The sequence below is a fragment of the Ranitomeya variabilis genome, chromosome 1 (assembly GCF_051348905.1).
Source record: "Ranitomeya variabilis isolate aRanVar5 chromosome 1, aRanVar5.hap1, whole genome shotgun sequence".
NCBI classification, from domain to species: domain Eukaryota; kingdom Metazoa; phylum Chordata; class Amphibia; order Anura; family Dendrobatidae; genus Ranitomeya; species Ranitomeya variabilis.
The window spans coordinates 913,384,288-913,400,666 of NC_135232.1; the positions used below are offsets into that span (position 1 = coordinate 913,384,288).

Consider the following 16,379-nt stretch of genomic DNA (forward strand, 5'->3'; position numbering starts at 1 on the left):
TACTTGCGGTTCTCTGCACATGGCATGTGCAGACTCTTCTCAGATAGAGATTACGTCCTGTCTCCCTCTTATGCTCCAAGACACATCCAGTCTGGTCAGCTTCCCTGAGCCGAGTGCTTCAGGAGAACAGCTAGTCTGGGTATATGCAGAGCGAGTCAGGTGATTTAATCGGAACCGGTAGAGCTAGTGGACCCTGGAGAAGATGGTGCAATCTGACCTGGGTCTCCTCTCCACAATCCTCATAATATCCCTAATTTTGGGGAAGTGTTTAATAAACCGACACGTTTAATAAAGAAGACAATATGAAACTTTCATATACAATTCTTTTATTATTGCCATAATTATCTGTACATCATCACTGTAATATATACACCAAACCCGATACTGGCCGGGAACATGACAGACTGGATGTAATAGGAGACCTGCGTCACATTCCCATCTGCCCTTCGTCTTACATGGCTGCTATATACTGTACATATCTTGGATTGGCTGAATACTCATATATTGTCTTATTAAAAGCAAAGGTTGTATACAGTTTACATGTATGATAAATTATTAAATAGAAAGTCTTTACTAAAATTCTGAAGTCCAAAGTTCCTTTATCAAAGATCTATATTACAGCATGCTCTAGTTAATGATTTCTATCTGTGATGGTGCGTTATATTGTATTCAAGCTGTCTTCTTCATAACTCATTCAATGCAAATAACTGCTGGCATTAAACTGTCCTTTGTGTTCCATGGGTTGACGTTATTACATTTTCATTCAGTAGTACAGGGGAGCTAGATTCAGTTATTGATGATAGTATAGTAAGGAAACACACAATTACTGGTTTTATCAGCGCTTTTCCCAGATAAGATCAGATCCACACTCTGCGAGCAGAGCAGCGGAAAGTTTCTCTCCAACATGTAGAAATATTTTCATTAAAAAGTGCTTATCTTGTTCGGGGTGTATGATAACATAAGCACGGCATGATTGGAGTCTCTGAAGATTCCACATTATGAATAAGGTCTTTGGAAACCTGGAGAACTGAAATATATTCAATATGGGAAACATTTATTCACCAATTTATTTACTGTTGTTATGCTGACGATTCACCACTAGATGGAGACATTGTACAGTTTATTACATTTTATAGCTTGGTTTTGATAAAGCTATCACCTGCTCTTTTCTACTTACATGTAAGGGATGGAAGAGTTCGCAGGAACTAAACATTACATTTACAGATAACATTGAAGGGGGAAAAAGTTCTGAAATGATTTTCTTATTGGTATGATTATTTTTACATGACAGAAACCTGGCATTTCAACACAAGTGTGAAGACTTTATACTCACTGTATCTCAGATCTTTCAGTTACAGTAGTACAGGTCCTTCTCAAAAAATTAGCATATAGTGTTAAATTTCATTATTTACCATAATGTAATGATTACAATTAAACTTTCATATATTATAGATTCATTATCCACCAACTGAAATTTGTCAGGTCTTTTATTGTTTTAATACTGATGATTTTGGCATACAACTCCTGATAACCCAAAAAACCTGTCTCAATAAATTAGCATATTTCACCCGTCCAATCAAATAAAAGTGTTTTTTAATAACAAACAAAAAAACCATCAAATAATAATGTTCAGTTATGCACTCAATACTTGGTCGGGAATCCTTTGGCAGAAATGACTGCTTCAATGCGGCGTGGCATGGAGGCAATCAGCCTGTGACACTGCTGAGATGTTATGGAGGCCCAGGATGCTTCAATAGCGGCCTTAAGCTCATCCAGAGTGTTGGGTCTTGCGTCTCTCAACTTTCTCTTCACAATATCCCACAGATTCTCTATGGGGTTCAGGTCAGGAGAGTTGGCAGGCCAATTGAGCACAGTAATACCATGGTCAGTAAACCATTTACCAGTGGTTTTGGCACTGTGAGCAGGTGCCAGGTCGTGCTGGAAAATGAAATCTTCATCTCCATAAAGCATTTCAGCTGCATTGACCCTGCCCTTGATGAAACACAGTGGACCAACACCAGCAGCTGACATGGCACCCCACACCATCACTGACTGTGGGTACTTGACACTGGACTTCAGGCATTTTGGCATTTCCTTCTCCCCAGTCTTCCTCCAGACTCTGGCACCTTGATTTCCGAATGACATGCAAAATTTGCTTTCATCAGAAAAAAGTACTTGGGACCACTTAGCAACAGTCCAGTGCTGCTTCTCTGTAGCCCAGGTCAGGCGCTTCTGCCGCTGTTTATGGTTCAAAAGTGGCTTTACCTGGGGAATGCGGCACCTGTAGCCCATTTCCTGCACACGCCTGTGCACGGTGGCTCTGGATGTTTCCACACCAGACTCAGTCCACTGCTTCCTCAGGTTCCCCAAGGTCTGGAATCGGTCCTTCTCCACAATCTTCCTCAGGGTCCGGTCACCTCTTCTCGTTGTACAGCGTTTTCTGCCACATTGTTTCCTTCCAACAGACTTACCATTGAGGTGCCTTGATACAGCACTCTGGGAACAGCCTATTTGTTGAGAAATTTCTTTCTGGGTCTTACCCTCTTGCTTGAGGGTGTCAATGATGGCCTTCTTGACATCTGTCAGGTCGCTAGTAGTGTTGAGCATTCCGATACTGCAAGTATCGGGTATCGGCCGATACTTGCTGTATCGGAATTCCAATACCGAGATCCGATATTTTTGTGATATCGGGTATCGGTATCGAAACAACATTAATGTAAAAATGTGTAAAAGAGAGAATTAAAATAAAAAATATTGCTATACTCACCTCTCCGACGCAGTCTGCACCTTACCGAGGGAAGCGGCAGCGTTCTTTGTTTAAAATCCGCGCTTTTCTTTCCTTTACGTGAGTCCCGGCTTGTGATTGGTTGCGTGCCGCCCATGTGACCGGGACGCAACCAATCACAGCAAGCCGTGACGTAATTTCAGGTCCTTCAGGATTTTAAAATTACGTTCCGGCGTTGTGATTGGTTGCGTCGCAGTCACATGGGCAACGCAACCAATCACAGCAAGCCGTGACGTAATTTCAGGTCCTTAAGGATTTTAAAATTACGTCCCGGCTTTGTGATTGGTTGCGTCGCAGTCACATGGGAGACGCAACCAATCACAAGCCGTGACGTCACGGGAGGCTGGACACGCGCGCATTTTAAAATGGGCGCGTGTTCAGCCTCCCGTGTCAACCAATCACAAGCCGGGAGGCTGGACGCGCGCGCATTTTAAAATTTTAAAATGCGCGCGTGTCCAGCCTCCCGGCTTGTGATTGGTTGACCGCGGCGCAACCAATCACAAGCCGGGACGTCACGGGAGGCTGGACACGCGCCCATTTTAAAAAGCGCGCGTGTCCAGCCTCCCGTGACGTCACGGCTTGTGATTGGTTAATGGCGGCCATGTTGCCGGGACGCGGACCAATCACAGCAAGCCGTGACGTAATTTCGTCACGGCTTGCTGTGATTGGTCCGCGTCCCGGCAACATGGCGCCGTGACCAATCATAAGCCGGGACGTCACTGGAGGCTGGACACGCGCGCTTTTTAAAAAGCGCGCGTGTCCAGCCTCCCGTGACGTCACGGCTTGTGATTGGTTAATGGCGGCCATGTTGCCGGGACGCGGACCAATCACAGCAAGCCGTGACGTAATTTCGTCACGGCTTGCTGTGATTGGTCCGCGTCCCGGCAACATGGCCGCCCTGACCAATCACAAGCCGGGACTTCACGTAACCAAGTAAAAGCGCGAATTTTAAACAAACAACGCTGCCGGTTCCCTCGCTGAGGTCCAGGCTGCGTCGGAGAGGTGAGTATAGCGATATTTTTTATTTTAATTCTTTCTTTTACACATTTATATGGATCCCAGGGCCTGAAGGAGAGTTTCCTCTCCTTCAGACCCTGGGAACCATCAGGAATACCATCCGATACTTGAGTCCCATTGACTTGTATTGGTATCGGGTATCGGTATCGGATTGGATCCGATACTTTGCCGGTATCGGCCGATACTTTCCGATACCGATACTTTCAAGTATCGGACGGTATCGCTCAACACTAGTCGCTAGTCTTACCCATGATGGGGGTTTTGAGTAATGAACCAGGCAGGGAGTTTTTAAAAGCCTCAGGTATCTTTTGCATGTGTTTAGAGTTAATTCGTTGATTCAGAAGATTTGGGTAATAGGTCGTTTAGAGAACCTTTTCTTGATATGCTAATTTATTGAGACAGGTTTTTTGGGTTTTCAGGAGTTGTATGCCAAAATCATCAGTATTAAAACAATAAAAGACCTGACAAATTTCAGTTGGTGGATAATGAATCTATAATATATGAAAGTTTAATTGTAATCATTACATTATGCTAATTTTTTGAGAAGGACCTGTATATACTGGATCCTACTTGTCTTTTACATTTATAGGCGCAAGCCCAGGAGAGGTTAGCCTGTGTCAAAGATCCCATCTGAAGAGGTCATTGTCACTGGTCTATACATATAGCTGTAATGCAGCTCCTAATTCATATAATCAATGTCGGCATATTGCACGCAGAGTGCGCATGTATCAGTTTGCCTGTATGCACGCGCATTAGTGTCACAGCACCCTGCTCCGGCACATGCAGTTCATTTTGTGAGGACGAGGTGATCCATCTTTGCTGCATTGTGGATTGATGAACAGCCTATTATAGGCTAGACGGGCCAATGCTCTACCTTAGCTCACATCCGGAAGCATGATATATCACATGATGTCTTCCCAAAGTCATCCTAACAGTCTTAAGCTGGTTTCACATTTGCGGACGAGGGCTGCGTAGTTCCTCCGTGAAGCCCCGCCCACTGCAGCGCCTCTTCCTTCAGCTCCGCCTACATCAGCATGCATCTTGCGTACCCTATCTTTAACATTGGGTACTCAGGCCATGCGGATATATGCGGATACCTCCACATGTGTCGTTTTGACAACATGTTGCGTTCTACGCAGGTCGGCACAGCGTCAAAACAAAACATGTGGAGGCATCCGCATATATCCACATGGCCTGCGTACCCAATGTTAAAGATAGGGTACACAAGATGCATGCTGACATAGGCGGAGCTGAAGGAAGAGGCGCTGCAGTGGGTGGGGCTTCACGGATGAACTACGCAGCCCTCCGCAAAGCCCTCGTCCGCAAATGTGAAACCAGCCTGAGGAAAGCTTCTTGTCAGCCAGATGGTTAGGAGACGTACACACACGACATGGATTGTGCCTTTTGCCACCAAGATCAGTTAGGTCTGGGGATCATACAGGCAGTGCGACAACCAAAATAATGAGGAAGCAAAAAAAATAGTGCACAGACCACAGCACCATAAGAGGGTGGTACGTGACGGTAATAGCCGGTCTCTACATCATTATGTGATGCTGCGCTGATAGGTTATCATTGCCTTGTAGCAACAAGAGTCTCAACCACTTGTATTCTGCCTACTGGGTGTTAAAATGATCCCTAGGTGCTTATTAATCACCAAGTTTTTGATACCTCATCTTGATACAGAGTTTTTAGATGTAGTATGCAGCAGAGCTGAGAAAGCTAGCCCCGCCCACACACTGATTAGCAGCTTTCTGTGCACATTGTATGGTTACAGAAAGCAGCTAATCGCTACTGGGGGGCACAGCTGGTCCACCTGGCACACAGGAGCTAATCTGGCAGTGATAATCTCCAGCTGACACAACACTTATTGTAGTAAAACAGCAGCACACTGCCTAATAAGTGCCACATTGCTGAAATCAGTGTTTCAGCCCCTTCCTCATGCAGCCCCCAGATTACATGGTAAAAACCTGCTGTCAGATTGCTTGTATTTGTGTCTAAGATGCATTTGAGACAGGGACTGATGCCATTGTGTATATTCCACTAAGCACCAGTAATATAGGAGGCAGCAATACATAGAATACATAGAGAATACATAGAGAATACATAGAATAGTCACCAATACAGGTTATGATCATTCAAAATATTTGATTCTTTTATAGAATGAAGCACCATGAACGCCAACATACACAATAGCCTTACATTATACAGCTCCTATATTAGCCATGATGGGATTTTCTCTGTACCAGTAGGAGGTGTGGGCTATGTAGTATGCAGTGACTTTAGTTACGGGATTCCTGCTGCAGGTGGCGCTAACTTCAATACATGATCTGTATGCAATAATAATAATTTTATTTATGTAGCGCCGACATATTCTGCATCACTTTACAATTAAGTACAGCTGCATTGTATTTCAGAGTATACTTATGGAAGCTGATCGTTGCCTAGCCCTGTGCTAAGGAAGACTCGCCTCGCTTACTGTTACAACAGAAAATACTTTGGAAGGTCCAGCGAGAAATAGGCATTAAAGAATTTATATGGCATAAGCCTGTATGTTGTCATCTCATTATCAATGGCTTCTAGAGTTTTGGGCAGAGTTCACACACTGCCGCTTTGTTATGAATTTTCTACTTTTTTTTAAATAACTTTTTACAATCATGATAATTAAAGGGTCACAGTCACAACCAGTGAATCCAGGGTTACAATGGAAGAATGACAGATATTATACACATTTTATATAGATTAGAGGTCTAATTGGGCATCATTCACTTATTTATTGGGAGATAAGTGGGACCGGCAATGTTACATCGATAAACATCTGCCTGGTCACATGTGCTAGCCGGCAGATCTCTGTAGACATGACGTCACTGGCAACGCTCACTATATCGGGGGCTACATTGCCTCCCATCAAAGTTTTTATTTTCTTAATATATTGGACTCATCATCACATTATATAGCACTGTGTACTTACAATTGCTCTTTTTGCCTTTCTACTCAGCTAATGCTTCTCTTTTCCATAAGGTCTATGACCTCCTGTTTCTACATAGAGCTTAGAAGCATTCGGCTAGTCAATTTTTATTCACATGATGTCTCTTTTTCCCTTCATGAATCATTCCCCTCTTCAACTCCAGTCCTGACCCAGCTGCTCCCTCCTCCCCTTATCAGGCACTTTTGCAGAGACGACTCATGCAGGAAAAATTGATCTCCTGTTTCTACATAGAGCTTAGAAGGATACAGCTAGTCATTTTTTAATCACGTGATGTCATAGACCTAATGGAAAAGAGGAGAATTATCAAGGTAGAAAGGAAAAATGAGCAATTGTAAGTCTACAGTGCTGTATAAAATCATGACTGCAATATATTAAGAGGATAACAATGTTGATCGGAGGAATGCTTCTTTAAGTCACTTGTTAAATGAGACCCATCGTGGTGATGTTTCAAGCAAATCTTCCCATTGATGATTCCATGAGGGATGTATTCTTTATACTGAGTGGTGTGTTAGCCGCAGCATGGCGCCATTTACAGTATTAATAGCTACTTTATGAATTACACCCAGATAACAATATTACCATGAGTCTTTAATTAATGTCCCATTTGTGATATGTGCCCGGTTTGTTCTTTTCAGCTGTTTGCATTAATGGCCAGTACAATTATGTGCAGCAGACTCTACTGATTTATGAACTAAATTAAATCCCACCATTTTAGAAGACAGTGATATATGACTAAGAAGTATTTACTTCACCTTGAGGTGATAAACACAATTAGCTGAAGCATTACTACTTACTAGGGCTTCTTTATTTCTAGTGATTCTAAACTCTATCTGTGATGGGATAGGAATAGTAATCATGGCTCCCAATGTGCGGCCGTCGTGAGAAAGGAGCTCTGAGATCCTTGTTAGTCGTTTTTAGGTGTCCCTGGTCCGACAAGTGGGTGCTACTAGACTAAATATACAGCCCACCATTCCGGCTGGATAGGTCGGGTGGCACTGGGTGATAGAATATTGTCCCCACCTGTCTGCAGCCGGTCACTGAATGTGTATTGCTGTCCGTTCCTCCATTGAAGGCTGAATACAAAGTGTATTACTGGACCTGCACATTTTTTGTGAGGATTGTGTAGAGGGAAATCCAGAGCATAATGCTCGACAGCCGAAACACATGCAGAAATTGCCTGGTTGTTAGGGAATCCCTGCATGTGTTCTGGCTGTAGAAGACCCGCGGGGACTCGAACATATTATTCGAGCAGGCCGAAGTCACGCTGCTATCACCCGAGCATGCTCCGATAACACCTCATCCTAGCACACTCGCTCATCACTAGCCTGCAGCAATTCTGCAATAACATTCGTGGCAACACCGACATGGAATATGTAAGATTTTTCTGAAAATTTATTGTGCTTTTGCTGCAGTAATTGTAAGCTTGTGTCTGTGTATGCCTAAAACCAAATTTCCACACTCATAAATGCTGCATTGTTTACGCTGTTTTTTCAGCACGTTTTCCACAGGAGTCTGCCCCAAAATATGCCACAGCAATTTGTACTGTTTATTGTATTTTTGTTGCTTTTTTGTGTGTGTTTCCTCTACTATGATATGTTTTTGGTGCAGATTTGATTCATTTCTTTTAAATAATTTTTTCAATGTAAAAATGCTACAATCGCATTTCCGCAAAAAAAAAAAAAAACCCCACAGAGTTTATTAATGTTTTTAAACACACACAGTGGGCATGAGTTTTCATAAAATTGCTTAATCTTGTAAACGAACACAAATTTTTCACCAAAAAAGCAATGTTTATTATGCTACATGGGAACATGGCCTCGAACCTTCGCATTGTGAGGCTAGGCTCACATGAGCATATAAAAAAATCATTAAACTTTGATCCAGAAATTTTCATGTCAGTTGTCCATATGATATTAATTTTTATACATCAGCAGATATTAAAATGTACTGGACCAAATACAGTTTTATGTGTTAAAAAATTGCAATTTATCTGTAAAAAAACAGATTCTATACGTTTGATCCGTACAGGATCTGGTTTTTTTCGTACCCATGGACGTGAGTTGGTGAATCTCTTACAAAATACAGAAGAGATTAGATCCGACGACTTTGTTCATGAGCAAATTTGGTCCGTGAAGACAAATCCCTCATCTGAACAAGTTAATGAAATAGCATTGGTCCCAGTCCTGTCTGTGCGATGTACATTTTTTCCAGACGGAAAATACAGTCGTGTGAACTTGGTCTGATTCTGTAACCTCCTCTTTAGGTGTGGTCCATGGGGTTTTGTTGTGGGTGGTCCTAGCTTTCACTTATTTAACCCACGACTGACATGTCGTACCCTTCCCTTTTTTGATGTTCCTCCTGTTTCATGATAGATGAGTGCTAACCTGCTTTATGGGTCAATATTCTACCAAGACGAAGCCTCTACTGATTATGGAATAAATGGCCTGTGTCATCAAGATGGTTTTACTACAATATAGTATGATATGTAGAATATTGTCTATTCTTCAAAGATAGCGCAATGCTAACTAGTACATCTGCGGCAACCTTTTTATATTCCAAGGGTGTCCGCTCTAAGGACGTGCGCAAATGGTTACAAAAGAAAAGAACATACTTTGTCATAATCATTATCGATATCTATCAACTAATTAATTAAGAATTAATAAATTAGCACATTTATTGGGCCCATTCACAATGTGTATCATGCTCTCGCCAGCTCTCCTGCATTGACTTACCCTTAACCTGCTTGTCCTTTCATTTCTCCCCAGGTTTTCCAACCCTAAAATCCCCACCATATTGTGCCTCTTTATTGTATGTGCACACCTAGACTATTTAGAGCAGAAACTAGGCAGGCAAGTTTTTAAGGAGTTTAGATTTCTAGGGGGATGATCTGGAGAGTTTGTGTCCTGTTTCAGCTCCACAAACTGAGAAGAAAGCTCAGTGTGCACATACCCTTAGTGTGACCACCAAACGTTTAATGCCACAAATGAACACATTGGCAAAGCCCACATGTCCTGGTCAAACTGAGTGTTGACATATTTGATTATCAACCAAGTTAATTGATTGGAACCATCATGACATGACCATGGTCCTCCAGTACTCATAGCGCAGTTGTCACACTGAGGTACATTTACTAAAATTACATTTGAATGACAACTAGTTAATTGTGTGCTATAAATCAGACTTATTTTCTCTTCAAGTATTGGATGCTTTAATAGTTTATTGCCATTGTACTTGCTGCTGACAAATCTCCGGGAGTTATGACTCATTCACACCTTGACATACTGGGATTAAGCTTCTCACTTAGTTTATGAATCAAGGCTGACAATTCTTCAGTAGCTTGTGATTTGTCTTCTAGGAGTTCGTAGCGGAGACTGGAAATATCTTGTTTGATTTCCTTCAGTTCACCTGTAAGAACAATAAACAGTAATATATAGGTGGTCTCCTGCAGTCACCCTCCAATCTGCCCGGTGGCAGCATTCTGTTCAGTCCCGTATGCACAGGGCCAGACTGGCCATCTGGCAATTCTGACAAATGCCAGAAGGGCCTGTCTGGTCGTGGGCTGCCTTGCCTGCTACGTTGTTAACAGAATCGGTGTTGTCAAGACACCCATACTGTTAAGAGTTGTGATGGAGCACAAATTCGCTGACTCCGTCACTTACCCCAGCATGCCATGGGTATCATTCGAAATATTGGTCTTGTAGCACATCTTGCCTTCCTCCATCCAGGGTAATATATCCCCCGTCTGGTGCTTGGGACGGAGACAGCATGGGACTGAGAGATTTCAAATGCCAGGGCTGAATTTCAGCCCCAGTCCGTACCTGTGTATGCACCATACATGTTCTATGGACACAAACATTTTGTATACTGACAAGCCTTGTTTGGACTGGAAAAAAAAATCTAAATTTCCCAATTTTCCCTTTATTTAGTGAGTGAACACCTGAAATTCCCTGGTGCTAGAGTATAATAAAAGTTATGTTGAACATGGCATCTGAGCTGCAGGCAGGATGTTATAGAGAAGGAAAAAAAAGCTTCAGGGAGCCTTGAATTTCATTTGTTGAAATCTCTGGTGTTGGTATACATTAAAGTCCAGTGGGCGGTCCTAGTCAGTGATAGTCTTCCCTGTATGACTGCATGCAGAGATAGTGATCAATCACTAGTAGGACCGCCCACTGGACTCATATGTATACAAACACCAGGGATTTCAAAGAATAAAATACAATCGGACTGCATGATTAAGCTTTGTGTAAGTAGAACTTCATATTATAATGCACCATGTTGAGACCTATTAAATGTTTGTTCTGAAATCCTTGGATTATGAAGATGAGTGCAATACCCCAGTGGCATGTGACTTGTTGTAACTCATTAGTAAATGAAAGTTCAGAAATGGCCAAGAGACAAGTTAGATTGATTAGTGTTTTGCTAGAAGATCGCTGCTGCTCCAATGATATCACATGTGAGTTTTGTAAGCTCTGCCTGGAGATGACACTTAGATGTTGTCCACTGCTGGCTAGTAGGTGACCAGTTCAATATTTATCATCACATTTGCTTCATTAACCTACAGTGGTTGTCTCCAGGCTAACGTCATATTTAGTTCTATTCCTGACAGCGTAATATACACATCATCCATGAAAGTGATTACAGAGACTACCGATATCTCTTGATTTCTTCTCCTCTACATTCACTAGATTCTTTACTGCTCATATTAAATTCTCATAAACATGGATCTTGTTATGATAGCTATATACAGTGCCTTGAAAAAGTATTCCTACTCTGTGAACTTTTCCACATCTTTCACGTTACACCCACAAACTTACCGTAAATGTATTTTATTTTGATTTTATGTGACATACCAACGCAAGGTAGCAAGCATTTTTTAAGTGTAAAGGAAATTATATATGGTTTTCTAATTATATTAAAAATATAAATCTGAAAATTGTGATGCGCATTTGTATTTAGCCCCTGTAGTCTGAAACCACTAAATAAAATCTTGAGTTACCAATTACCTCCAGAAATCACTTAATTGGTAAATAGAGTCAATCTGCATGTAATTTATTCTCAGTATAACTACAGCTTTTCTTGAAGGCCTCAGAGGTTTGTTTGAGAACATTAGGGATCAAGCAGCATCATGAAAACCAAGGAACACACCAGACAGGTCAGGAATAAAGCTGAGGAAAAGAATAAAAAAATTAGCCCAAGCTCTGAACATTCATGGAGCACTTTTCAATCCATCATTCAAAAATGAAAGGAGTATGGCACAACTGCAAACCTACCAAGACATAGCCATGCAGTCCACCTAAACGGACATCCCAAGAAAGGAAAGCACTAAGTAGAGAAGTAGTCAAGAGGCATATGGTCTCTCTCAAGAAGCTGCAGAGATCTATAGCTCAGGTGGGAGAATCTGTCCACAGGACAACTATTAGCAGTATACTCCACAAATTTGGCCTTAATTGAAGAGTGGCAAGAAGAAAGTCATTTGTTAAAGCAAGTCATAAGAAGTCTCATTTGCAGTTTGCAAAAAGCCACAGCTAACATTTGGAAAAATTCTAAATTCTATGTGTGGCAGAAAACTAACACTGCACATCAGCCTGAAAACACCATTCCCACCATCAAACATGGTGGTGGCAGTATCATGCTGTGGGGATGCTTTTCTTCAACAGGGACAGGGACGCTGGTCAGAGTTGATGGGAAAATGGAAGGAAAAATATAAATATGGGGCAACCCTGGAGGAACACCAGTTAGAAGCTGCAAAAGACTTAAGACTGGAGCGTAGGATCACGTTCCAGCAGGACAATTGCCCTAAACATAGTGCCAGAGCTACAATGGAATGATTTAGATCAAAGCAAATTCATGTATGGGAATGGCCCAGTAACAGTCCAGACCTATATCCCATTGAGTATCTGTGCTACTTTGTGTTGATATATTACATAAAAACCAATTAAAAATCATGAAAGTTTGTGAGTGTAACATGATAAAATGTGGAAAAGTTCACAGTTTATGAATACTTTTTCAAGACACTCTATGGGTAGTTGAATCTCATCCCCGTTCTAGAGCCATCCCTACTCAGCCACTGAAGTCATCCAAAGAGTGCACTATTATAGCTTCAGACTTGGATAGGAGAAGTCCTGCTAGTATGGAATCTGCAGTGCTCTCCCACAGCTTCCAGGTGCTCAGTCCTCAGTCTGCCAGCATGAAAGTCCCTCTCTCAACACAGTTGCAAGTTGTCTTCTTTGTGGCAGGATGATACAACCCCTTTAAACGATTTATTTAAGAAGGAAGCTGAAGATATGTAGAAACTATCATTATATTCACTACCCTACAAAAGTCTAAGATAGTATGGATAAAGGACTAATCTTACTGTAGTTACTATTATCTTTATGCTTCAAGAGTAACAATCCTGTGCTTATAACCCATTTGTAGACATTTTGCCATGCACTGTATACACAATTTTTTTCTTAGAGTGGTAGCTACATCCTTATTATCATTCGCTATTCCTTATTTTATAGAAACTCATTGGTTTTCTATGACATCCCTAGGATAACTTTTTATTTCAAGTATTGGAAGGCAATGCATCATCAGGAAATGACCTATTGCTTAAACTACATTTTTAAGTTAACCCCTTCCTGACATGGCACATACTTCTACCTCCTACAAAGGGTGCTGGTGGACTAACATTAGTGATCAATGCTAACTGCTATCGTTGTTTAATCTTTTAGATGTTGCATTGCTCCTCCATGAAGCATTTGCAGGGTGCCAATGGGTTAACACGTCAGTCCGAGGGTCTACTGTAGACCCATGGATGCTGCCATCTTGGGGCTCCAACGAAGCCCCATCTCTGTGTTGGCTTCTTAGGAGATCACTAATTTAACCATATACTGCAATATCAAAGTATTAAACTATATACTATAAGTGATCATACTTTCAAGTCCCATAGGGGGACAACGAAAACATGTAAAATACAAAATTAATATTTTTCTTAAATATTGGGAAAAAACATGTGACATTGCATGTGCATACGTAGAACCGTCCTGATTAGAGCCAGAAGTCCTGGCTCAGTGTGAGAGACATGGGAATTTCATCGCTTTAGAAGATGAGATGAAAACTGGACTGGTGACGGTGAGGAGCGGATGGGCCGAAGAGCTGAGAGGTAGGTTCAGTATTAAGTATTTTTTCTTTTTTTTTAACCACTTTATGGTCCTTTACAATTTAGAAAAATGGTGGCCAAAGGCCTATATAATGCTGAGTTGTGAGAACGTTTTGGTCATGAAGAGATGTCACCAGTACCAAATGTCACCATCTTGGTCACCATTGTCTCCAGTAGATAAAAAGTACCTAGTGACTGTGGTTTGCATTCATTTAAATGTAATACATTGTGTTGTGCTTAATGTATGTCCTAAAAAATGGTGATCAGAATTCTGTCTTAGGTGTTCATTGAATATTGTAGATGTACAAGTATTGTCTAAAGTCTTCCTTCATTCTAATAATTTACTGATAGTTTTGTCTATATCAGCATTTTTAAACAAAAAAGTATCAGGTTGGATAATAATTTTTTGCAGTACCTCTAACTGGGAGCCAAACAGCTTGATAAGTCATTAAATGCATAAATAAGCAAAAAAATATTTTGGATGGTCAATATGGCAAGTAGAGGTGGTAAAAGTAAAGCTACATGGTGATTGCTCATACCTTCATTCACTTCATCGTTTTCTTTGTCCACTTGGGCTCTCAGCACATATCTTTTTATAAGTCTTTTCATTATATGCTGTCAGAGAAAGTGACAAGGAGATGCAAAGCATGAATCTCTAGAAAAGTGACATACAGTCAGTGCTGTCTTGTATAACATCACTGGTGTGAAGGAATTTCTGAAAGTTTTTTTGTGTAAAATCACTTAACTTTGCATATACGAGCAGATAATATTTTCAGGATAGTTCATCTCTGTGGTACACCAATACTTTATAATCATGGCCGACCTCTGGGAACCTCTCCACATTAGAAGAACAGGGATGCAGCACTGATTTAGCATTGTGCCCCCTTCCAAATGTTCACATTTTTCTTGCACAGCAAGGCTACCAGTCACCCTGCTTCACAGCCGGCCCCATACTTGGATTATGCACAGACTAAGTGCTGAACCAGTACTGCAGCCCCTTGATAACCAGTTTGGAAATCCACCTATTACTTGATAAATGGATTTTTCTTATAGAAAATATATACATATAGAATTATGAGGAACCACTTACTTGATAGCGTGTTGGACTCTGAATACTGTTGACACTATGTGTCTTAAAAACCTTGGCATTCGATTGGGGGAATAGGTTTAACTGGAAAAGAAGATATGATTGTTAAAATAGACACTAAAATTATTTAAAAGAAAAATTTAAGCAATTTTTTTTCAAAAATTCGATTTGCGGTGAATCACATGTATTCCAATTGTCTTGGACAGACATGTATAACACTCTGCGGTCTCCTAAGATTGTTTCTGGTCCTTTACAAATTTAACGCAAACACAGACTTAGTAATGTCAAGGTCACCGCAACATATTTGGCTATGGGTATCTCCATAATGTGCACAGGAATATACAGGCGGTGTACACACAGATCAGTATGGCCATACAAGGGTCATGAGAATTTTAATCGGTGGGCTGATTCTTGTGTCCTTTGGATAGACAGTCCATTCGGGTCCATTGATCTAAATACAAATACAGTTGAAACCAGAAGTTTACTTCCACTATATAAAAATACACATTTGCATGTTTTTCTCAATATCTGACATGAAATCAGAATAAGCCTTTCCTGTTTAGAGAATGTTTTAAGGCATTTTTACTACTTACTGCAAAGTCAAAAGTTTACATACATTAAGATTACTATGCCTTTAAATACTTCTGGACTGCCCATATGATGATGTCACATGTTTGGAAGCTTCTGAAAGTTTTTTTGCCAACATGTGAGATAATTAGAGACACACCTGTGGATGTATTTTAATGCACGCCTGAAACACACTGTTTCTTTGTGTAGCATCATGGGAAAGTCTCAAGAAATCAGTCAAGATATCGGGAAGAGAATTGTGGACTTGCGCAAGTGTGGCTCATCCTTGGGTACACTTTCAAGATACCTGAAGGTCCCTCATTTATCTGTACAAACCATTATGCGCAAGTACAAACAATATAGGAATGTCCAGCTATCATACTGCTCAGGAAGGAGACGGGTTCTGTGTCCCAGAGATGAACCTGCTTTGGTCCGACATATGCGTATCAACCCAAGGACAAAAGCAAAAGACCTTGTAAAGATGATGGTGGAAGCTGGTAAGATTGTGTCAATATCCACAGTGAATCGAGTAATGTATCAACATGGGCTGAAAGTTCACTCTGCCAGGAAGAAGCCATTACTCCAAAAGAAACATAAAAAGGCCTGATTAATGTGTGCAAATGCACATAGGAACAAAGACCTGAATTTTTGGAGACATGTCCTGTGGTCTCATGAAACTAAAATTCAACTTTTTAGGTATAATGAGTGACCATTGTTACGTTTGGAAAAAAAAGGGAGAAGCTTGGAAGCCTAAGAATACATTCGCAACTGTGAAAGACGGGGGTGGCAGCATCAT

At 41.1% G+C, this 16,379-nt stretch overlaps 1 protein-coding gene across 1 annotated transcript in view; it reads right to left on the reverse strand.

Annotated features, from left to right (window-relative positions):
• Positions 1–5,042: 5,042 nt before the first annotated feature.
• TRPC3 (transient receptor potential cation channel subfamily C member 3) overlaps positions 5,043–16,379 on the reverse strand; it is a 448,690-nt gene continuing 437,353 nt past the window's right edge. Inside the window, exons 10-12 of the mRNA XM_077279043.1 lie at positions 15,020–15,100; positions 14,469–14,544; positions 5,043–10,193 (exon numbers count right to left, since the gene is read on the reverse strand). Coding sequence (XP_077135158.1) covers positions 10,051–10,193; positions 14,469–14,544; positions 15,020–15,100 — 300 coding nt within the window. The 3' untranslated portion in view covers positions 5,043–10,050. The remainder of the gene's footprint in view (positions 10,194–14,468; positions 14,545–15,019; positions 15,101–16,379) is intronic.